At 39.0% G+C, this 23,888-nt stretch overlaps 2 protein-coding genes across 2 annotated transcripts in view; one reads left to right on the top strand and one right to left on the bottom strand.

The window, feature by feature from the left end:
• MED12L (mediator complex subunit 12L) overlaps positions 1-23,888 on the top strand; it is a 316,215-nt gene that overhangs the window by 226,482 nt on the left and 65,845 nt on the right. The window contains exons 18-21 of the mRNA XM_024131828.2: positions 17,176-17,323; positions 21,602-21,720; positions 22,632-22,775; positions 23,632-23,795. Of these exons, the coding sequence (XP_023987596.1) occupies positions 17,176-17,323; positions 21,602-21,720; positions 22,632-22,775; positions 23,632-23,795 (575 nt within the window). The remainder of the gene's footprint in view (positions 1-17,175; positions 17,324-21,601; positions 21,721-22,631; positions 22,776-23,631; positions 23,796-23,888) is intronic.
• On the bottom strand, positions 5,476-9,476 carry P2RY12 (purinergic receptor P2Y12). Its single transcript, XM_007119375.1, has 2 exons — positions 9,309-9,476; positions 5,476-7,509 (listed from the first exon to the last, which is right to left on the bottom strand). The coding sequence occupies exon 2, from the start codon at positions 7,484-7,486 to the stop codon at positions 6,467-6,469; it is 1,020 nt and encodes a 339-aa protein (XP_007119437.1). The 5' UTR covers positions 7,487-7,509; positions 9,309-9,476; the 3' UTR covers positions 5,476-6,466.

Here is a 23,888-nt window from a genome sequence, read left to right as displayed (position 1 = left end):
TGTTGAGAGGTGAGATGAGTGCCTAGAATAGTGCTGACTATATATGAAGCATGAAAAAAAATGTTAGCCACTCGCTGTTCTGGTGAGTGAATTGCAGATTTAAATGGAGATATAATATTTCACTTATTAGAAAGCCATTTTTGGAAGTCTCTTCTGTATTTGTGATTGTATGCAAAGTGCTGAAAACTTTAGGAATTTCATCAGTCGACCTTGGGTCAAGTTCTATAAAATTTTTGGAAGTATGTAATTGCTGCTTTTGTATAGAGAAAGCTGTTGTCTGAGAAGAAATGTTTGCTTGCCAGATAGCTAAAGGGAAAGAGGAAATCAGAAGATCCTATGAGGGAATGTGGAGTTCTCCATCGTGAGTTTCACTTCATATTTCTTGCTATGAGTTTTACCACAGAATTGGACCAGGCTGTCACGTTGGCTTGATCGAGCATTTTGGGTGACTTAGCTTGGAACTCTGAGAATAAAATTACGTATCCCACCGGACATTTTTATGAGGGAATAGGATGCCTGATAATTCTGGTTGGAACTACCCAGTGTGGTGGCACAGTCTGGAAAATTGGTGTTTGACTCAAATAAATTGATTCTTGGAAAATACAGATTCTGGATTTTATTAATGTAACGGAATATAATTTAAACATATATCCTTTTATTTGCTTCAGTAGAGAATAAAAGCAAACTTAAAAAAATTTAAGTAGAGGGATTAGACCTATGTCAATTAAGTATAAATTTCCTGATGGCTCCAAATCCGTTATTTAGATGCAGGTTTGGGATAGTTTCCATTTAAACAAGGGAAATGCTGTGCAAGATAGTTTCATAATATGAAAACTGGAAATCACTTTTTGGTCAAATTTCAAAATGCCGAAATGTGGCAAACCTAAGAGGAGGAACTGGTTTACGGTGGCATTTCTAGAGTTACAGAAGTATCTTCTCTTAAATGTAGTCGGTTTCAAAATGTTTCACTGTAGTAAGTATCCAACAAATCACTCATTCCTTTATGTCCACGTGCTTCAAACGTTATTGGCCAACAGTCTCTTAGTTCACAGTGGTGCTGGTGCCTCCTGAGGGAGGGTCCTTCACCCTTGATGCCATATCTTAGAGGCTGTGATGGGACAGGAGCACTGCCTCAGGAGCCAGAGGGCCTGGGTTCATTTCCTTATTCCACCTTTACTTGTGACTTTGGTCAAGTTACTTATGCTCTGTATGAAACCAGTGCCCCCTCCTAACAATGAAAATAAGTAATAGTATTTGCTTTATAGGGTTGTTAAGGGGATAAAATGAGTGAACGTTTGCCAGGTGCTTTGAATAATGTCCGTCAAGTGGTACGTGTTAGTAAGTTTCTTGTTAAATGAAATTAAAAGAAAAATGGAATACTGTGTGCACCTGAGGGGACGGTACACAAAAGACAGGGGTGAATCGCAGAAGATAACAGATGAAGGGTCCTAGAAATTATTCCGATTTGGCAAGCTCCTACACTAAACATTTAAAATCCTATCAAGCTCAAAGGGAATTTAGCCAAAACTAATTAAATCACACTAGGTGTACTTCCTAAGTGCTTATCTGGTCTTATTTAATTCTTACGGCAGTCTCAGAGATCCGTCCCATTTTACAGATGAGAAAATGGAAGGGCAGACGTTAAGCAGTTTGCCCAAAGTCCTGCAACCAAAGCCCGCTGTAAACCCTCATGGTCTGGTTTCAGAGCCCGCGCTTGGAACCAGCCTCTCTCTCTCCTGTCTGCCAGAAGCCAGAGACAGGGTGAATGTGGAATTGTTTACCAAATTCTGGAGTTTCTGAGCTGGGTATCACTGATTGATGAGTGAGGAGATACAATCCACTATAAAGTTTCAGGGACTTGTGAAACTCTTAGTCTCAAAGTGAGGTGCCAGGTTGAAAACCTAAATTGGTTCATAGCAGTAGGATCAGGAGAGAATCAGATATGTAGGGAAGAGTCATAGAAATTAGAAACCTGCCAAATGGGAATAAACTACTTTTTGCACTTGCTGTGTCTCCTTCGGGACGTCTCTTGGATCAGAGTCAACAATATAATGTTCATGTTGATGTAACCACTACCGTATAAATAACAACTGAAAGGATGTGGAAGTATTTGCTTTCATTTGGAGTGAAAGCCAAAGTGGGAACTCCTATGCTCATAGAGGAGCCTTTTACTTCCCGTCAAAGGATACCACGGTACTTTCTGAGATTATATGGAAGTGTTTAAAATCCCACAATGAATTAACCCAAGGTGGTAATAATCTAAAATAAATTATGCAGTTTAACATTAACTGTAGTGGTCTGTGTATAAACAAATTTAATATTAGAAAACCTCTACATATAACTGGAAACAGGCAATAAATTCACACTATTATCTGAAACACATATATTAATATCCAGTTTCATAATTTTATTATAAAAGGAAAACCAGTTTAAAGAATTCAAATATAGACATATATAGTAGAAAGTGAAAGTTAATTCCCTTTACATATACATACCAGTGTGTGTACAAATATATATATATATATATATATATTTATGTATTGACATATTAGATCTTTGTTTCATTCCATGTTAGTACATGAAGATTTGCTAACAAGTTTTTTTTTTTTTTAAAGTTACACTAGGGCTTCCCTGGTGGCGCAGTGGTTGAGAGTCTGCCTGCCGATGCAGGGGACGCGGGTTCGTGCCCCGGTCCGGGAGGATCCCACATCCCACGTGCCGCGGAGCGGCTGGGCCCGTGAGCCATGGCCGTTGCGCCTGCGCGTCCGGAGCCTGTGCTCCGCGACAGGAGAGGCCACGGCAGTGAGAGGCCTGCGTACCAAAAAAAAAAAAAAAAAAAAAAAAAGTTACACTATATAAAGGTACCATCGTTTAGTTAAGCTGTTACTGATGCACGTTTTCTTTTTTCCCCGTTTTTCCTCTGTTGAAAACATGCTGTAGAGCAAATACCTCTCCATGTATTTTTGTATCTTGTTCCAACATATATTTATAGGAAGTTTCCTAGAAGTGGGATTACTGGATCAAAAGCTATGCATTGCAATGTTGAATGATATTTTCCAAAAGCTTTCCAGAAAGACTGCACCCATTTATAGTCCCACCAAGTAGGATTATCCACTATTACGAGAAATCTTCTAAATCAATTCTAAACTTACAGGTGAAAAAAGCCATGTCATGTAAATATAAATTTATTTATTAGCGAGGGTACATATATCTTTTCATATTTTCATTGCCTATTTGTATTTCTCCTGGAAATTGATTTTTTTCTTGCCCTTTTCCCATTTTCTAAAAAAAAAGTCAGGCTGTTTCTCCTTACTTATCGGCTTGCGTTCCCACCAGCCTCATTGTAATCCTAGTTCCCGCTTTGGGTGTTACCAGGCCATCTAGGTCAGCCGCAGGAACCTGTAGGTGTTTCAGTGCAAAACCGCTGAAACATCGCGACGCATGAAGAGGGCGTTCTTTCTCTACATAGGGCTTTTCTCCCTGTTTTTAGAGTTCTAGTCCAGGGGTTGTCAATCTTCTAAATAGCCAGTTAGTAAATATTTAGGTTTTGTGACCCTGCAGTCTGTCACAACTACTCAGCCCTGTTGTTGTAGCCGGAAACCAGCCATAGACAAAACCTGAGTGGGTGTGGCTTGTGTGCTAATAAAACCTTACGAACACCAAAACTTGAATTTCATACTTTAATGCAACGTAAAGTTTTATTCCTCCTCCTGATTTTCCTCCTGCAAACATTTGAAAATGTAAAAACCATTCTTAAGTCACAGGCTGTACAAAACAGGTGCTAGGCTAGATTTGGCTTGTAGGCTAGAGTTTGTCACACCTGCCTTAGACTCTTTATATACGAAACCACTGAGAGAAACTTCCAATAACCAGCATCCTTAGGACTTGTTAGCCACCAAGGCTATGGGCAAGACTACATTTTGTTTGTCTCACCTTCTGAACCTGAGTCTACAAAATTTGACATCTCTCTCTCTCTCTCTCTCTCTCTCTCTCTCTCTCTCTCTCTCTCTCTGTCTCTCGAAGTTATTGTGAAATGTGACCTGTATTGTGTATATTAAAACTATTAAAGCTAGAGTTAGTGACATTTTCTGTGTATAATGAGTGCTCCATAAATACTGATCTCTCAGTCTGTCTTGAATGGGATCAGTTTGATGTTTGATATAGAAGTATCAACAAAGTGTGATTTAGAGTTTAATGGAAATTTTTCATGTTATATATAAAAACATAGATAATTCCAAACATTTTACAATTTTTTTTCCACAAAAGTATTGTAATACCATTAGCTTTTCTGTTTTGTTTTTTTTTTTCTTTTTCTTTCTCTTGTGGAAATTGTCATCTCAGTGAATTGAGTTGAATCCAAAATGAAAGATTATTCAGGAAATCTCTGCCCAGCCTGTAGTCTCGCGACACCTCATGCGATCCTGGCACCGTGAGGCGGCCAGCTTTCATCCACTCTCTACCCCTGACTTGACTGGATTGAGGAGTAAAGCTGCCCTTCACTTTTCCCATATACAAAGTAAGATGGTCAGATTAGTTGATCCTTAGTTTCTCTTCCAGCTCAAATGTCCTGGTATTCTTACAGAATGTGCTTACTCATATGACATTGGAGTGAATTGCATTGGTTTACCTGGCAGAAATGGCTACTGCCTTTGCCCCAGCAGTAGGTCGAATATGCATCTTTTTTGACGCGTGCCTCTGTGTGCATCTCCACTGACATCCAGTGCTTGCTTGCAGAAGTGCCAGAGAAGGAAATGCGGCCACTCAAGAATAGAGGCCATCTAGAGAGTTAAATGAGTTCAACTGTGTACTGAAATTTAACTCAGCAGAATAAAACAGATGATTATTGGAGTTCAGTGAACTTCCTTTTCCTACAACTCACCATTTTTATTTCTTCTCACATTATATTTAGATACTGGTTTCTATGCCTTGTATTTGGGAATCACCTCTGAGGATCCTAAATAATGGAGATAAATCGTGTCCACTTCCAAGTGTGTTACGTATTTTGTGTGTGTGTGTGTGTGTGTGTGGTACGCGGGCCTCCCTCTGCTGTGGCCTCGCCCGTCGCGGAGCACAGGCCCCGGACGCGCAGGCTCAGCGGCCATGGCTCACGGGCCCAGCCGCTCCGCGGCATGTGGGATCCTCCCGGACCGGGGCGCGAACCCGGTTCCCCTGCGTCGGCAGGCGGACGCGCAACCACTGCGCCACCAGGGAAGCCCCCGTATTTTTTTTATAATAAAAAATAATACGGCTTGTGGGGAATCAGACTACATTATAAGTTTGACCTATTTTTTCATTTACATATGAACTAATTGATGTGAGATGTCACCTTCAGAAGAGATTTTGCCCAATAGTGTGTAATAAAAAGGATTGTGTTGGCAGCCATCTTCTCTTAAAGGGGTTTGTTTATGTAGGCATATATGAAAGATGAGTCATAGTGTCTAGTATCTGTGAACAAAGAAATTCCCACAAAGTATGTTTTAGAGTTGAATGTAAATTTTTTATTATCTACACAAACAGGTAATTCCAGACATTTTCATCACTTTCCTGCTAATAGTTATACTGTTCAACTGCATAATCATATTTAACTTGTTTTTCTCATAAGGGAAATGTTCATTAACCCAAATCGCAGGCGGTTTCTAGAAGCTAGTTAATAGTGATAAGTATCAATGATGGTATTGTATTTACTAAAGTTGTCAAAATAGTAGCACACTGGTTTCTCTGGTGTTAAGGATATATTCATAAGTTTTTGGTATTAGAATGTCATAAAGCAACTATTTTAATAACTTGGCTACTTTTGCTCTTTTTCTTGAGAAGGTAGTTTTAAAACCTCTATCTTCTTAATGAAAAAAAAATTTAGTCTCATCAATTACCATTTCAATTAGTTTAACTCCCTTAAGTTTTTGCTTATAATTAAAAGTTAGTAGTTCCTGTTCTTTGCATGTCCCAGTTACTTATGAGTATCACAATAGGTCAGTATTCGGTTAAGGGACTGGGATATATATACATATGTAAGTACGTATAAGTATATATACATATATAAGTATATAAGTATAATATTTGGTCAGAAGATTTTATCAGATTTATCATTCTTAGCTGATTATAATAAGTTGATAATAGCATTGTGAGCAGTAATATATTTTTAAAATTACTGTAAATGTTATTATGTGGTTACCCATTTTGCCAAAACTCTACACGTCTGACTTCTGTGTAGTTTTTGCACGTGGCATGGTGACTGGGTGCAGTTTGTTTTGTTACACAGCTACATGTTCAGTTACTTTTCTGCATTTTAAGATTGCTTTCAGTACCGGACAAGTAAACGAAAATTGCTTTTGTCACCTTCTGTTACTCGTTTCAAGAGTTATCGTTACTAACTCGGCTACTTCTTAGTCAGTATTAATATTTTCACATAGTGCTTGCCTTTTTGGAGTCCCAGACACTAATAGACTGAAATATTACCTCAGTTTGTTTATATTGGGGTCTCTTCACTTGGGTCACCACCATCCTGTCCCTTTTTCCTGTTTTTATGGGATGGAGATGATGCAGAATTGGAGCATCTCAGCATACTCATCAAGGAATTTTTGAAGGATTTGCAAAGGAAAAAGTAGATGAATGGATCCAGGCACGCGTTTAAGGAAGTTAACCAGAGAGTGCTCTCTTTGACGTAGAACAGAGTGTTCTCAGCAGAGCAGTCAAAGACATCCCGGGTTTGACTCAGGGTGTAGGGAATTCGGGCAAAATGGAAAGGAACGAAACAAATAAGAAATACAGCAATGATGATGAAAACTTTGATGTTTACCTTCTTCTTGGGGACTTTACCGACGCCCCTTGTTCTCACGTATGACTTGTACAGTTCTTTTGTAATGAGCGTGTAGCATACGATGACAATTAGGAAATTAATCCAGAAGATGACTTGACAGATGTAATTGACTATTTCATGCCAGACCAGACCAAACTCTGATTTCAGGAATGAGCATTTCTTCACATTCTTGTCACTTGGCCTCCTGTTGGTCAGGATCATGTTAGGCAAGGAGAGTAAGAACATGAACGCCCAGATGACGACAGAGAGGATCTTAGCCCCCAAGAGATTGTTGGGGTTGGATGTTTTAAATGGCCTGGTGGTCTTCTGGTAGCGATCGATAGTTATCAGTCCTAGAAATGAGATACTGATGTACATCGTGAAGTAAAATACGACGGAGGTCACTTGGCACACAAAGGCCCTCAGCGGTCCTGTTCCCAGTTTGGCATCGCTGAGGATTTTGAATGGAAAAGTCAGAATCATGAGAAGATCAGAAATGACTGTGTTCTTAAGGAAAATAATAAAGTTGGATTTACTGTGGATTTGAAAGAAAATCCTCATTGCCAGGCTGTTTGTGATGAGTCCAACGAAAAACAGCACGGTATAGAGGAGGGGGAAGAGGACCTGGGTGATTTTGTAATCTCTGGTGCACAGGCTGCTATTCCCAGACGCAGTGGTGAGGTTGTCCATGGCTTGTGTTTCTTCTTTGCTACCTAGAGGGGGACAGAGGGGATGATTATTTTCAGTCCCAGATATTTGATTTCACTCTCATCTCTTTGGGTAGCATTTTTGGACAAAAATTGAGGTGTCTGAGCCTCACTGGGACAGAGTTAGTAAGAACACAGAAGAATTGAGGTGTCTGAGCCTCACGGGGACAGTAAGAACACAGAAAATTAAATCTCAAAATAGTTCGTGGTGACAAATGTTTTATCTGAAGCAAAATAAAATGGCCTGAAGAACATCGTGTGAAGGTGTGGCTACTTTGTATTTCTTATTTTTTGAATGTTTGCCTCTTATAGGACATTTTAGATCTTAGGCAAAAGTGCACATACATAAAAACTAGAAGAGAAATATTCGGGCTGTGCTTTATTCTTCTGCAGCTTCATTTCCACGCCTTCTAACTTTTTTGTTTCTATTCACAGTCACTTTTCCTACACCATCCTTGTTCCTGGACTTCATTTCCTCTAGTACCTTCAGAGGGTTCTAAGGAGAAATGACTGATAATTGCTGAGTAGAATTTTAAAAGTAAAAAGTGAAAAGAAATTTGTATAACATCACTTGTGGAAAAATTATTGTTAAATAAATCAAAAGCAGAAACATTTTTTTTCTTTTATAATTGGAAGGTATTTCTGCTTCTATATTGCTCAGTCATCCATTTGAAAATCAGCCTCAGAGAGACTATTCTTTAGCTCCAAATATTTTAACCCATGTGTATCTCTTTTCCAACTTTGCTCAGTAAATTTTAAGGTTTTACATACGTTTTCTTGAATATCATTCAGTGCAAATTTTTAAATGCTAAAAAAAATAAGGAAATGGCTTCTGTATGTAGTCATCAGAAGGCATTCCTCAAAACAGCCTGGGCATACTTTCTAGATTTATAGAGTATATATAATGGTAATTAAAATAAAATACCAAAATCATGTCCTTGTCTGGTTCCGTAGGTTGTTATACTACAACAGGCAGCTATCAAGGAAATTAACACTTGACTTGAAAACATTATTTGGCATCTAAGTTTTGAAATTTAAAATGAAATTTGTAAAATTTTAATTCATCAAAAACAAATGGAATTGATTCTATATAAAATATTATTCCTAAATATAAGACACGGTAATGTTAAAGTACAAATATCTAAATTTAAAAAAAAATGCTTCCATTTAAAAGATTTAAATATAACAAAGGCAGCACTAAGTTCCCCCAAATGTCAGTGGAATTCTTTTTTCCATCCTTTAATTACTGAAAGTAGAACAAGTTAAGATTCATGTCACAGTATGGCTTCAATTATCAATACCTCCTCACCTGTTTAACTTAAACAAACAAACAAACAAACAAACAAAACCTAAATAAACCCTAGTATTTGACACAAGATCACTGATTTAACCTTCCTTGCTACTGCTATTTGCCTTTGTTTATGCCCTGATGGTTTTGGAAATTCTACTTTGGGAATGCTCATTTTGCATAGACTGTAACTTATTTAATAAGTATTCTTGGTATTGAGAAATTTGGCTCCCTCTATCTATATTAAATTTCATTTTACACTCAAGGTAAAATAAGTAAGACCATTTGAATTTTATTTCCATGTTCTGTATAAATTTTTTTTTTTTTTTTAGTGAAGAAGTTAGTCGTTATCTCTAACATCATTAATGCAGCTTGTATTTTAATTTATATCCCATATAAGTACCTGCATTGATATTGCTATTAAAGTTTTCCAGCTTTAAGAAAACTTGAAAAAATTTACACACACATCATAGTGCAAATACATATACTTGTCAAATACTTCTAGAGATAAAGTTACCTGGTTACTCTGTTGATTCTGAAGGATTTGAATGTATCCAGTATGTGGTAGTTAATAAAACCTGCAGAGTGGCATCTGGTTATTTTCCTTTTAATGTCTTAGTTTAGCTGTTTACACTCTTTATGATAGACAGTCTTCTGAGCTTTCATCAGTAAGGTCTTGAGTGTTCTGGAGAGAAATAGAGGGAGAGAGGAAGAGGACTTCACAATCAGAAATTACCTTCAGACACCGTGGACTCAAAGCTACGCAGACACTGTGTTTCCGTCTGGCTGCTTTTAGGACTTCTGCTTTTATTTCCTTGGGAAATATGGGGCAGGGTGGGTGAGAAGTCATCTTTTAAAAAGCAGTTTAAAATCTTGTGGCTTTTTACTGAAACTTGCCATAGAGTTGATGCTTTGTGAGTTCTTTGGGTTATTTCCCATGAAAATGATAAATCCAAGTGGAGATCAAGCCTATCAACGTCTGCTTCCTGGAGGAGGTTGCAAACTTGCTTTCTCAGATGTTTATTTACCTGGAAACATATGTGCTCAACACTGGGTGATATATTGCCTTTTAACAGGTAATCACATTTTAACTTGTAATGTGTGCTTGTTAGGGAGGTTAGGTTTCTTGCTCTTTGTTTTTTTCCTGGTTAATAATGCCATTGTTTTAAATCTGTGTTTGAGCAACTCTTTGTAGGCGACACAGTTTCCTCCCATTATAAATTTTAAGATTCTAAAATTACATTAAGAAAGAGAAACAGTTGTATCCATTGCCAGGCTTATTATGTAGTGTCTTTCATGCTTTTCTTGAGTAGAATTTAAATATAAACAAATTATTATTACTTTTCTTTTGACTTTGCTTTTGTTTTCGGGGGGGGGGGAATATATCATTAAATGAAGGGACTGTGGTATCACTATTACCTTTATGTAAATACTATGGGCCCGCACGCATGTGTACACACTCGTACAATATTTCAAACTGTAGTGCCCTTCTGTTACCAGCAGATCCACTTGGGTAGGTATCTTTGCTGTGAACATATGTTTTGGTTATTTCTTTCTTCTGAGTTTTGAGTGTGTCTGTCTCTGTGTAGGTTAGGTAATCTTCAAGGATGGTTTTGTTTGTTTGTTTGTTTGTTTTTTGCGGTACGCGGGCCTCTCACTGTTGTGGCCTCTCCCGTTGCGGAGCACAGGCTCCGGACGCGCAGGCTCAGCGGCCACGGCTTACGGGCCCAGCCGCTCCGCCGCATGTGGGATCCTCCCGGACCGGGGCACGAACCCGCGTCCCCTGCATCGGCAGGCGGACTCTCAACCACTGCGCCGCCAGGGAAGCCCCAAGGATGGTTTTTAAAGTACAGAACAGCAGCTCAGCGTCACCTGGGGAATCGGGAGAAATGCACTTTCTTGGGCACCAGCCTAGCCCCAGTGGATCAGAAACTCAGGAATGCACCCTCACCTGTAGTTTCCTGAGCCTTCCAAGTAATGCTCGTACACACTCAGGGTTGAAGACCACTGATTTAAGCTACCTGAGCATTTTGTTGGCATTATGGATTTGAAATCGAGCTATGAGTTTGGGTAATTTCAGTTGGAAATGTCAGTCACGTGATGATCCCTAGTCCTCTAGAGGAGTCAGTTTGATGCTCTACTTTTAGAAAATTAACTTATTTGTTGGTTTAGAGAGACAGCATACTTTTTGAAAAACCTTTTATGCTACATACACTTCAGAATAGTAACAGCCATCTTTTGATTTCTTATATTGTCATGAATTAACTCATTTTATGATCTCAGCTGTTCTGTGAAGGAGATAATCATCTTGTTTCTATTCTCTGGATGATGGAAACTAAGGAGCAGAGCAGCGAAGTTAGAGATCCTGTTCAACCCATACTGTCTGATTCCAGAGCCTGCATCTGTGACCACTGTGTACAAAAACCTTCTCCATCTCACTGTCTCCACAGCCCCTCCCTACATGCCCCACCCCTACACTGAGGCCCAAGAGTAAGAGGTCAGTGCCATGAATGGAATGGTGACATTTTTAAGAAGATAGGAGACATGCTTGTCTTCACACCAGATTGTCGACTTTAAAGGATGTTTGTGAAGTGTTTCTAAGACCTTTGGATGAAATAAGGCTTTTGAAAAAAAAAGAAAAATCATGACTATTTTCAACAAATTAATATGCCATACTAAAGGAACACTAATTCATGCTACTTTATGGAGAATTTATATTTCCAAATTCCTAAAGGGCAATGACTAGGGATTTGAGGGGTAAATGGAAGGCTCCGGTTCTTGATCTAAATTAACTTTCTCTTTCCTCTGATTTTAACTCACAGCCACACCTATCTGTAAACCTTCTCTAATAGTATTTATTCAGTGGAGGATGACTGGAAAAGTGAAGTAATTCTATATACCCCAGAATTTTTACATGCAAGTGGTTGAATTGGTTTCTTTATTTTATCGAGTCTGCTTATCTGAAAATATGTATTTGCTTCAAATAGGGTTACTGTGAACAGAGAGGGCCATGCCCTGAAATGGAAGGACCCTGTGGTCCTTGTGAAACCGGGTTGGGACAGGAGGATGGAGAGGTAATTAAGCCATTGGATGAGCTCTTAGGCTGTTTTAGTTCTAATAACATCTTACAGTTTTGAGATGCAGTCATTTTGACATTAGTGAAGGTTTTGATGGAGCACATGGATTTTAAGGGAGTTCTTACGTCATCTAGCTTGGCTTTACCTGTTAGAGTGTACAAATTCAGGTTAGATATAAGATAAATTCCAAAAGTAAGGAGTCTTGGGCATTGTGGTATTTAGCAAGAAAAGAATACTGTCTCTGGTGACCCAGTTATTTATCATCCTTGCCTTGAGTGTTTTGCTTGAAAGTAGAGGACTGGTATAATATCGTTAAACCGCTTGACAGCCATTATGCTCCTAGGATGCTCTGAGTTTGTTGGATAAAGGCCTCATTTTGGCCACACTGTGGACTATAAGCTATTATTGAACAAAGCTTTCCTTCACAAATCTAAGTAAAGGAGTCTCCGATTTTCTTGAATTAGAAAGAGTTACTCCAGGTCAGGTGTAGTTATACTGAGAAGCTGCTGATTTCCTTGTTCCTTTCACACAGCCTCTCCACAGCGGGCACACCCATCTCCCCCCACCAGCCCAAGGCTTATTACTGCTGTAACATTGATTTGAATTTATTTTGTTCTAAACAGAATAACGTGGTACATTGAAAGCTTCAGCTGAAAGAAATAATGATTGGAAGTGAAAGGAGAGTACACGGCTCTAATAATCTCACCACCATTATCACATCCTTGTGAACACACACACACGTTTTGGCAACATTTCTAATCACTTATTTTAAAGAAATGAAGGTGACTAATATCAGCCTTCAGTTAACTCCAGGTTTTCCCTTTTTAGGACATTTGGCTCAAGAGAAACCTTCTAATTTCTATAGTACAACAATCCTTCCAGAGTTTCTGGATGTGCATCCTCCTAATTTTTTAAAAGATCAATTAAGTGTGAGTGTGAGATATTATCTGAAGAAAGAAAGTGATTGATCTGGAGGATGAGATTTTCAGAACCCAGTTTACAGGGGAGGTGACCTATTTAACCCAAGGACAGCAGGGGGCTAGCGTGAAAGGGCTTAGCTAGACTTCCACGGACTCTCCTATGGAGAGTTCTTTCTCCACCCCACAAATGTGTCCTTCAGGGTATCAACAAGAGAATAATTCTTTGGTACTGATCTTTTACAACTATGCAGCTTGAGGGTGTTTTAATACCTAGTTTAAAGAGCAGAACTCATTGATACCTTTGGATATTTTTAGTCCATTTTCTGAGATTGACCTTATGTATAAGTTGCTATTTAAAGATTTGTGCATTTTCTACATGCACAAAAAATGGATGTAAACCAATCCTTGTGGGCTGTTGAAAAAGAGTTGCTTTTAAAATGTGTTTGCCTTTCCTCTTTGAAGACGAGTAATGGCTCTCATGGTTCCCCTAGAAGATGTTAGCTATATCAGCGACACAGTCTGCATGCCCCGTATAGAGGTTGACCAGTGGTTCCCCCCACCGCCCCGCCCAGCTAACTGCAGGCTTCTCTTGCTTTTTAATTCCATCCCCTTACTCTCACCTCATGACTTTGCTTTGCTTCTGGCCCAATTCCCTGAACATAACAGAGCCAATGAACTAATACAAGCGTCTTCAAGTTCCTCAGTTCTTCACCTCCAGATTTCCCTGTATTTTCACCGATTTCCTTTTTTGTCTGCGGTTAAGTAGAAAGATGTCCTGGTCTTTTGAAGTTAATCCAGACAAGAGGTCACTGTTGCCCATCTCCTTTGTCAGTTATCTGCCCTCCAGTCCGGATTTCCTTTATGGAGACTCATTTGAAACATAGCTTTGAAACCAGTTTGTCATTGGTTATCCTAATACGATGATCACTTTTCTCTCAAGCTATTGTTCTTTATACCCAACTACTAGTAAGTGTGGTTTACTTCCCTCACCTTCACCATTTCACCATCTCCTCTTACTTCAACCTTCTGTTTCCTGCCTTGTGCCCCTACCACTCTAGAGAAACTTCTCTTTTGAGGTTCACACGTGTGGTTTTTTTTTTTTTTAAAGAAACAAGTCAGAGAAGCCAGCATCCATTGTGATTTCTTAACTGTGTTCAACACTGCTGATGACCCCTGTTGTTAACTAACTGTCCCTTCCCTCGCTTTTGTCACCTTGACTTGTCTGACTGTTTATTAACTATGGAGAGTGTGTGTCCATCGTTGGATGGTTTATTTACCCCCTTCACTATCGCAGCTCTTTTCCCTCCCAACCCCGGCCCAAAGAGAACATGGGGGTTTTGAATCCCTTCCAGTTACATAGTGCTCTTAACCGTAAGCTGTCACTTCTGCATTAGACCTGCCGTCAGACCACCTACTAGACATTTGTAATATATTTCCACCTACCCCTTTAATTCCTCTCGCCTAACGGTGAATTCATGAGCTCCCTGCCCTTATAACCTACTCCTTGCCGCTCCCCGCCCGGACCCCAACACATTTTATCTAGGGAGTCCGTCTTGAAATCCAGTGAGATGCACATTCATTCAGATGCCTGATCCTTTCCTGACTTCCTCAGATACCTCTTGATTTTGCTTCTTAGTTTTTATTCCCACCACTAAGACCTAGTTTACACCCTACAGACTTTTTTGGTCTAAACTTCTCTCTGCCTCTCATTTTTCCTCTTCAGTTTTTTTAAGCACTTAGTTATCAGGTTAAGTTCCCTACTCAACTAGTTTTTTTTTTTTTTTTTCCTTATCTTCACCCCTGCCCTATTCTTTTAGTCACATGTTTCTTCATTAATCCACTTGTTTATTCATTATTTCATGATTTCAACAAATATTAAGTGCCTAGTCATTGCCATTAAGGAAAATATAAATGTGAATGGTCTAGTGAGGAAGACAGACATTAAACAGATACCTAGAAAATAGGTGAATTACACAGTGATAAATGCTCCAAAGTCGCTCCTCTCCACCCCTCCCTCTGCAGTGAGGGCTTTCGCTAAACTGAGTTGACAGAGAGAGGGACCTGAACCTGTCATCATGCATAGCATTTGCACAAGAGCAGTTGAGGCTGTTGAGAGTATTTCAGGTGGTGGGAGGAGACCAGCAAAGGAAGTGCTTCTCACCCCCCCCACCGCCCCCCCCCCCCCCCAGCCCCACCGGCACCTTTGGGAAATGTTGAGCAATGCAGCATAGCGCGGCTGTGGGGTGCCTGCAGGGGAGGCTTGGAGGTGCAGTAATATCAATGGACAGCAGGGGGTGCTGTGTCTGATATGCCACTAAGCATTTTACAGACAGAGCCCCACTCTCACCAAAACCTTATAAGGTATGTGGTGTTAACCATTTTTCAGAGGAAGAATCTGAGGCTCAGAAAGGCTCATTATCTTGGACCATGGCGTTGGCAAGTGACACACCCTGGATGCAGTCACCGCTCTCTCTTACCCTGAGCTTGGGCTGTTATTGGGCCAACATGGAGCCATAGTACCACCGTGTTCATAGAACACATGGATCTTTCCAGGATACCTTCCCTCCCCATCCCTGTTTGGGGTTCGAGCTCTGCAGATGCTATCTCTATGATACTGAATCCGTACTCCTTAAATCAGGGAACATTCATCCCTGCATTTTCTCATAGTTCTTAGTACCTTGTCTTGCTGTAGGGAGGTACTCTATAAACAGCTGTTGCTAACATCTTTCCATCACCCCTCACACACAGGTTTACATTAGAACCATTTGACAGGTGTCTTAACTGAAAACAATCACCAGGGCACATGACTGGCACCTGAGTTTTGTGCAGTTTCCTCATCACCCTTCTGTCCCCTTTATAGGGCTTGCTTATATGTACACACCCCACCAGGAAGTATATCAGTAATGCTGTGTAACGACAACAAAAATTGGAGATGGACAAAGTAGCTCAGGTCACTGAGATATAGCAATCACTACCTATGTCGACTTTATCCTGTGGTTAGTTCTGCCTTTTGAAACTTTGGAGGAGATTTTGAAACTCAAGGTATTAAATAACAGCTTCTTCTAGAAAAGACTTACTCGGTTTGAACAACCTGAAATATTAATTATTTGGGGACATGGTAGCAAGATAGATTGGCAGAGTATGCAAATGTGTATTTCTGATAGAATGTTATAAAAAAGGAACCAGTGCAAGAAGTGGTGCCTTGAATGCAGGCAGGTGAGAGAAAGACAGAATGACAAAAAGAGACTGAGAGAACAGTGACAGAAACTGAGAAGAAACAGGCTCTTACTTCAAGGCTAAAGAAGCAAAATGCTTCTTTGTGCAGAGTACACACTGGAGTACTCCAAATTGAACATTGGCATTCTCCAGGTCACAAGGACTTTGCTCTCTTTTGCAGCCATTACTAATTTACGTGCACACAGTGCAGTTTGTTTTCCCTGGGGCAAAACTTTCCTTATGGGAGCTCCTTAGGGATAGATACTGTTAGGGAGAGTAAGTACCTCACATGGGCAAACATGTACAAATGGTAAGAAAAGGAGATGAACTGAAAGATAGAGCTAGGAATGTCACTAAGAAAATGGAAGAGTATAGGATCCAAGAGAGAAATTTAGATAGAAAAATTCAGAACCAGGCATAAGAGAGGACACATCCTGGACTATTTAACTCTGGCTAAAGAATGTGTTTAGCGGTGTGTATGTTTTTGTGATGCTGTGACTGACTAAGTAATTTCCTCTCCCATGTGGGAAAAATAGTGCTTGAATTCACTGTGTCTGTGGGGCAGGTGTGGGGAGGTGGTCCAGAAGAGGAAGGTGGTGTCAGAACGTGTTTGCATCTCCAGCTATTTTCCTCACACCTAATGAGACCCATGCTGTCTGTCGTTTTCCATTTGGAAAGAAATATACATGTGTCTTACACAGTCATATTGGAAGTAAATGGAACTTTTTTTTTCTTTTAATAAAAGTACTTGAGGATCCTCTTTTTTTCTAAATATAAAATGTTTAATGATGTTTAATGTATGCAGAAAACTGAGCTTGCTAAGAAATAACATTTTCCATAAGGAAAAATTTTAACTAGATAGTATGTAATAGGATGTGAAATTAATACCATGTTACATTTTAAACAATCAAGAGTCAAAACTTACTCTGTAAGGTACGCCCACATCAACTGCTTCTATTAAGACTTCAGGTCAGTTGACACTTTTTTTTACTTTAGCAAGTTCCAAACTGGAAAAACAAGGGTGTTGCCAGTGGAGGTTGAGGTGAATTGGAAGGTGGGCGGGATGCCACCACCGCACGAGCCAGCATGGAGATGCTGTGGTCAGCGCATATCATGTCCATGGACCCCACCCTTTAAACAGGGGTTTCAAAATGCATTTTCTGTTTTTCAGGATGAATCTTCAAGTCATGAGTATAACCAACGCACAATCCTTCTTTATGGAGTGGGCAAAGAGCGTGAAGAAGCCAGGCATCAGTTGAAGAAAATTACCAAAGATATTTTGAAAATCCTAAATAAGAACAGCACCACAGAGACCGGGGGTAAAGAGCCCTAATGCATATGCCCCCATTGTGCTGTCGTTTGCCTTCCCCTCAGCACAGCCCTTATCAAAGTCATACGTGGCACTGTCAGCGGAGTGTTTCCTCCCCCGAATGACTGTCCCGTTGAAATATGAATAAGCACATTGGAATGTTAAGGCCTTGGTTCCATTTATAGTAATGCTTGCATGAAAATAGCACCTTCTATAGATAGATATAGGTGGTTTTATTTGCTCCTCTTTTTTTCGTAATTCCCAAATTTTCCACCGCAGTCCTACATAAAGTATGGAAGAATGAGTTGGAAAACCCTTAGGCTGGAAGAGGTCCATTCCCCCAGTTCCATCCTTTTTCAAGCTTATAGTTGGCTCTGGGTACTCATATTTACATGATAATTCAAAATCATGACATTGTAGTGGCTGATCTTTTCTTACATTATTCAGAAGAAGAATTGCAGTAGGTAGTGGAGGCTACCCACGTCTCCCAATGATTTCAAGTAAAAAGAAAACGGGGTCTTTACTCCCTAATGCCTTTACTTGGAATGCTCTGTCACCAAGCTTTTTCCTTCGTCCTTACAGTGAAGTTATGCCTTTGTATTACGTCACCATATAACATAATTGGAACTTTGTAATTATCCACTTCACATTTGCCTAGTTACTCTTCACAGTTTATTTTATTAGACAGTCATACGATTTAAAGTATGCTATCATTATGTATACTGCACTACCACGCTGGTATTTATCTCTCTGTTACTTAAATAATATAATGGGGAAAAAAAGTTTGGATTTTCCCTGTGCAAACAGCACGCTTCCTACACATGGCATAAACCACCTCTAGGAACCCTGCTTTCTTGTTCAGTACAAAATAAATACTGTTTTACGAACCTCTCCACAGGGGATCCAGTCTTTAGGACTTTAACTGGATGAATTACTAGAGCCTGTCCACACTCGATCTTTCCCACAGAAAAGGACAGATATAACTATTGCAAATAGCTCTCTTTCCTCTCCATCAGTAAGGGTGCAGATGCAGAAACAAGGTACGAGGGCAGGGCGAAGTGTTTTTCGTCTGAACGTGTGTTTTGGCTGTCTGAAGTCTTAAAACACAGCGGGAAGGCTACCTTCGTGTTATTTGCATCACATTCCCTAACTTACTTCTGTGGCCTCTTAAAGAGTTAGTGCTACACAGGCGCCATGAGGTTGTGGAAGGGAAATGAAACCCTATTATTATTGAGATTAGGGAGGGGGGGGAAGAACTGCTCTAAAAAAAACTGTTGATCTGTTGTTTTGCTGTTTTCTCTGTTAGGGAAAAGAGGAAATGGGCTGAATCCCAAAGCCCTGCAACTAGCTGGCAAAGTATATTTGAAGCTACTTTTTGTATATTTGGGAATGGGATGGACACTGTCTCCTTTAGAAGGTTCAGTAATATGGGCTTTTACCTAAACTACTTTTAGAGAGTCGTTTCAGGTCCTGTGGAATGTTTGGTTTTGGAATGCTGAGAGGGGTAGGACGGGGAAGGAAGCAACGTGGTATCCTTTTCTGCTGAGTCTACTTCCTTCCTTTATAAAGAGTTTTTTTAAAACACTAGACTATTGTCTGTCCTATCTTCGTACCAGTCTCTTAACTAGGCAGTTCTTGCTTGTGAGCGCACCAGGAGAAAATCATTGTTGTTCCACGCTAATTTTTGAGATATCCGGTACAGTACTAGATGCACCCCTGAGGAGAGGGGGTCATCTTCAGTGGGGATTTTTGTCTTTCCCACGTTTTAGGTAAAACTCCTCGACCAGAAATATGTTTGTTAATTTGGGATGCAGTGAGCTGCCTTCTGATAAAGAGGATGGTGAGGCAGGAAAACAGAAGTTGTCTTAGCATGTATTTGATTTCTGGCTACACATAAAAACATGATTTTGAGGAACTCCTTAGGGGTGCTCTCAGATCAACCAGACCTTGCCTGGGGGCAGGGTGAGATTTATAATCTAAAGCTGAAATGACGTTTCCAGTTGAACATGTTCAAATCTCATTTTACATTTACATTGGCTAGTCACCTTTGGGGGTAAATTTTCAAAACATTAATGAAGTTTTACCATACCAATAAAAGTCAGAACTTCCAGGATTAGAGATTTAAAAAAAAAAAAAAAAAAAAAAGGAAAATAAAAATTAAGCAACAAGAGAGCAATAATATATATTATGAAAGTAAATTAACATAAAACAGATGAAAATCTATGAATTATGACTATATTGTTATCTATGTAAATGTCATTAAAATATTCCTTTGAGAACCACCACTAATTTCTTAAATTTTTCTCTCAAAGTGAATGTAACTTGCCAAGAGTCAATTGCATCTTTTTTTATAAGAGGTCTTGAGAAGTTAGCTATGTGTCAGTAAACAGAGCCTATTAATATAGACAAACCAAAAAAAGAGGTATTTGTGAGTTCTCGTGCTGGGTCCACGTCCTCCAGTCTGTTACTTTTCTTGGTAACAGACTTGGTTTTGGTCCCAGGAAGGACTGAATAAATACACTAACTTCACTTCCAAAGCTCATGGTACCCAAGACTATTGGTGTAAGTTTTCAGCCTTGGACTAATGATGTTAGTAAATGAAAAATTCAAAACTTGGATATTTTATACATGCTCATGACATGCAAACAGCTGTATTGAAGGCAAAATGCCACTTGTACCTTTGAGAATAGATGTTGAAAAACAAGTAGGTTTCATGAACTTCTTTCTTATTATTGGCGTTACATTTGGTGATATTTGACAAAAGTGACACACAGTCTTGTACCTTATGTTACTCAGCACCTTTTAATTCTAAGTTTGTTTGTTTTAGGAAACACAACAGCCTGGGTTTTTTGCGTGTCTTTTGCCAGTCTATAAACCACAATTGCTTATTGTTGAAAGAGAAGTCTCCTTTCTTGTTATTTTCTAAATCCATTACATTTGCCATTAGCCAAGCCTTTTGAGTTTAGTGAAATCGTTCTTGTATATCTTTAATAGAAAAATCAGTAAAGTGAACTCTGTTCCCCAAATTAAACTTTCCCAAATAAGATGATGTGAGTTAGAGGGCTTTTTTCTCAGTAGCCTTTGACTGCTTAGAATCATAGTGTTGGAAATGATCTTTCGTGGAGATCGTATAATCCAACATTTCCTTTTTGATTTTAGATTTGTGTTTGTAAATACATATATTAAAAATATTTTAAAATAGGACCTAATTATTTCTGGATCTTATCCTTAGAGTTGTTAAGAGCAAGGGTCCCTCTGGAATAAACAATGTTTATAGTATTTCTTATTGATATTTTCTTCAAACTTCTTTATGCTAAATTGATAAAGGTAGCACTTTTCCATTAAGGTGGAGAGATTTAATTCCTTTCTACCCCTAAAAAAGTTAGGAATTGTGTAAATTTCCTTTTTTACATACTAAACAGTTTGGGAATCTCCTAAGAAAATGCCAGTGAAGTTTCCTATTATATCAGTGTGAACCTCGGTGATTTTTTTTCCCCCCATTCATCGTTGATATCGTATTTTAAAAGTCAGTGGGTAAGAAGCGTTTATAGAGGTACTTCTCATTAATAGCCAAAAGTTTAGGTATAGTACATAAATGAGAATTTTGTTTGTTTGTTTTTGGGGTTTTTTTGTAATTTTATTTATGTATGTATGTATGGCTGCGTTGGGTCTTCGTTGCTGTGCGTGGGCTTTCTCTAGTCGCGCCGAGTGGGGCTACTCTTTGAGCTCAGTAGTTGTGGCTCACGGACTCTAGCGCGCAGGCTCAGTAGTTGTGGTGCACGGGCTTAGTTGCTCCGTGGCATGTGGGATCTTCCTGGACCAGGGATTGAACCTGTGTCCCCTGCATTGGCAGGCGGATTCTTAACCACTGCGCCACCAGGGAAGTCCCGAGAATTGTTAATTTTTAGAAAAAAAATAAAATTACCTCAACAATATGAATCAATCTCAGAAGCATAATTTTGAGTGAAAGATGCCAGATGTAAAAAGTACGTATCATATGATTCCATTTGTATCAAGTTCCAAAGTGAACGATACTAATCCAAGCCATTAGAGGTCAGGATCTTGGTTCTCTGAGGAGGGAGAAGTGACTGCAGGGAACCTGAGGGGGCTTCTGGAGTTTTGGTATGTGATTTTGTGATTTGAGTTTCATTACATAAATTTATTTTGTAGAAATTCAGTGAGTTTGTACAATTTTCCATTCGTATGTTATACTTCAATAAAAAGTATCCATTAAAGTCAAGAGCTTCAATTAAATGGAAAATAATGTACCTACTGTGTGTTTATTTAGTTGGAGATGAAGGACAGAAAGCCAGGAAGAGCAAACAGGAGGCATTTCCAACACTGGAGACTGTGTTCACAAAACTTCAACTCCTTTCATATTTTGATCAACATCAAGTGACATCTCAGGTAGCCATTAAAGCTGTTTTATTATGCATTTGGGATATTTCCTTAAAAATCTCTTTCATGCAATATATGTTTTTGGCTTTACTTATTTTATAAATACATTTTTTTTTTTTTTTTTTTTTTTTTGTGGTATGCGGGCCTCCCTCTGCTGTGGCCTCTCCCGTCGCGGAGCACAGGCTCCGGACGCTCAGGCCCAGCGGCCATGGCTCACGGGCCCCGCCGCTCCGCGGCATGTGGGATCCCCCCAGACCGGGGCGCGAACCCGGTTCCCCTGCATCGGCAGGCGGACGCGCAACCACTGCACCACCAGGGAAGCCCCTATAAATACATTTTTTAAACATATTTGGAAGCGTCTTAAACTATCAAGCAGTTCAGTTTTAAGTGTCAGGTTGCCTTCCTCAGAGGAATTAATTTTTATCATGGAAATGTTTTTACTGTATGATAATAATCAACACTATATAAAATAATCTATAATGCAGTACTTGTATTATTACATTTTAGTCCTACATTGCTATCGATAAGGGAGAAATCTGTTGATGACTGAGGAAAAATTACTATGCCATTGAGAAGAAACCAAATCTATTTTGTTTTACAAATCCATTGATAGTCAAATAAATGTCATCTGGAGATTAACTAGCATTTATTGTTGTTCTACCTTTAGGAGAGTTGGGTGTAGATCTTAATGACAACTCGGCTTATTTCTTCAAATTATAGTTGTTTTAAGGATATTATTGCATTTGTACATGGTTTTGTTTTCTGTAGAAATATGTTTCAACTTCTAAGTAGAATCACATATAAATTCACGTTTCTTACCTAAAAAATTGAAGTAATTTAATAAATAAAAGTTATTTGGGCTGTTGGTCTTATGATTACTTTCACTTTTTTTTTTTTTTTTTTTTTTTTTTTTTGCACAGCTCTCTAACAATGTGCTGGAACAAATCACAAGCTTTGCGTCAGGAACGTCGTACCATCTCCCATTGGCTCACCATATTCAGCTCATCTTTGATCTCATGGAGCCAGCACTGAATATCAATGGCCTCATTGACTTTGCAATACAGGTGTCAAAGGGATCCTGCTTCTCTCTTTTTTCAGAAGGCAACCCTAACTAGGCATTGTACAGTTTAAAATGAGCCACCCAGTGCATTTTTGAATAGTTGAAACATTCTGAGTCAGCAGTATTCAACTAGCATTTTAATTGCATCTGTGTTCATAATTTTCAACTAAATAATTATAATTGGTGCTAAAATATAGTAATAGTCATTTTAAAACATGAGAGCTTTGAGGGTATTTCTTGTTTGTTTTTTCTTTTTTTGCTTAGGGAAAGGTGAAAGTTTGTTTGCTATTTATAATAGAGTATATTTTAGGGACGAGCAAAAAATATGAAACATTATGAATTTGTTCCACTATTTTTCTTATACACATACTTGAGTTCATTTGTTATGTCACTAGTGAGTAGACATAAAACTTGGTTTCTTTTACTTATTCTTTTGGAGGTGTTAGCTTTGTTAATAATAAGAAAATGATGATAAATAACTTCCATTTTTGAAAAGGAGGGGAAAGTGGAAAAAAAGTCAGAGGTGGGGATGTTCTTCTCTGAAATTATCCAGTCCAGAACTTTGGACCACCATAACATTTTGATAACTGTTTCAGTATTGGGTACCTCTTGATTGCATGGACCAGGATGCCCAGACAGAAGGAAAACTCTATAATTTGATAAAGTATTAAAAATAAAAACCAGTTAATTCATTGGGGTGCTGAGACTGTGGTTATATACGTGCATGTTCCTGGGGCAGGACAAGGAAGGAGATCAAGTAGTTTTAGAATGACTCAATATATCCGTGGTTTGTAAAAATAAACGTCTTTCCTATTTGTTTTGGCAGCTACATTTTTCTTCGATCTTTTCTCCCATTGTAGCTCCTGAATGAACTGAGTGTTGTGGAAGCCGAACTGCTCCTGAAATCCTCCAGCCTGGCAGGAAGTTACACAACGGGACTGTGTGTCTGCATTGTGGCTGTTCTCAGGCGATACCACAGTTGTCTGATCCTGAATCCCGATCAGACGGCCCAGGTGTTTGAAGGGTTGGTATACCCTAGAATGTGTAATTTTGGATGAAATATGATAGTGGTTTTAAGAGAAAAATAGTACTGTTTGTTTCATAAAAAGGTATAACA

This window comes from Physeter macrocephalus, chromosome 1 (assembly GCF_002837175.3).
Source record: "Physeter macrocephalus isolate SW-GA chromosome 1, ASM283717v5, whole genome shotgun sequence".
Lineage (NCBI taxonomy): Eukaryota > Metazoa > Chordata > Mammalia > Artiodactyla > Physeteridae > Physeter > Physeter macrocephalus.
The sequence above is the reverse complement of the archived record's forward strand: the minus strand, read 5'-3'. Positions and strand labels throughout refer to the sequence as shown.

Bases quoted from the DNA above. Each gene is read 5' to 3' on its own strand.
- P2RY12 (XM_007119375.1), bottom strand. From the start codon at position 7,486: ATGGACAACCTCACCACTGCGTCTGGGAATAGCAGCCTGTGCACCAGA.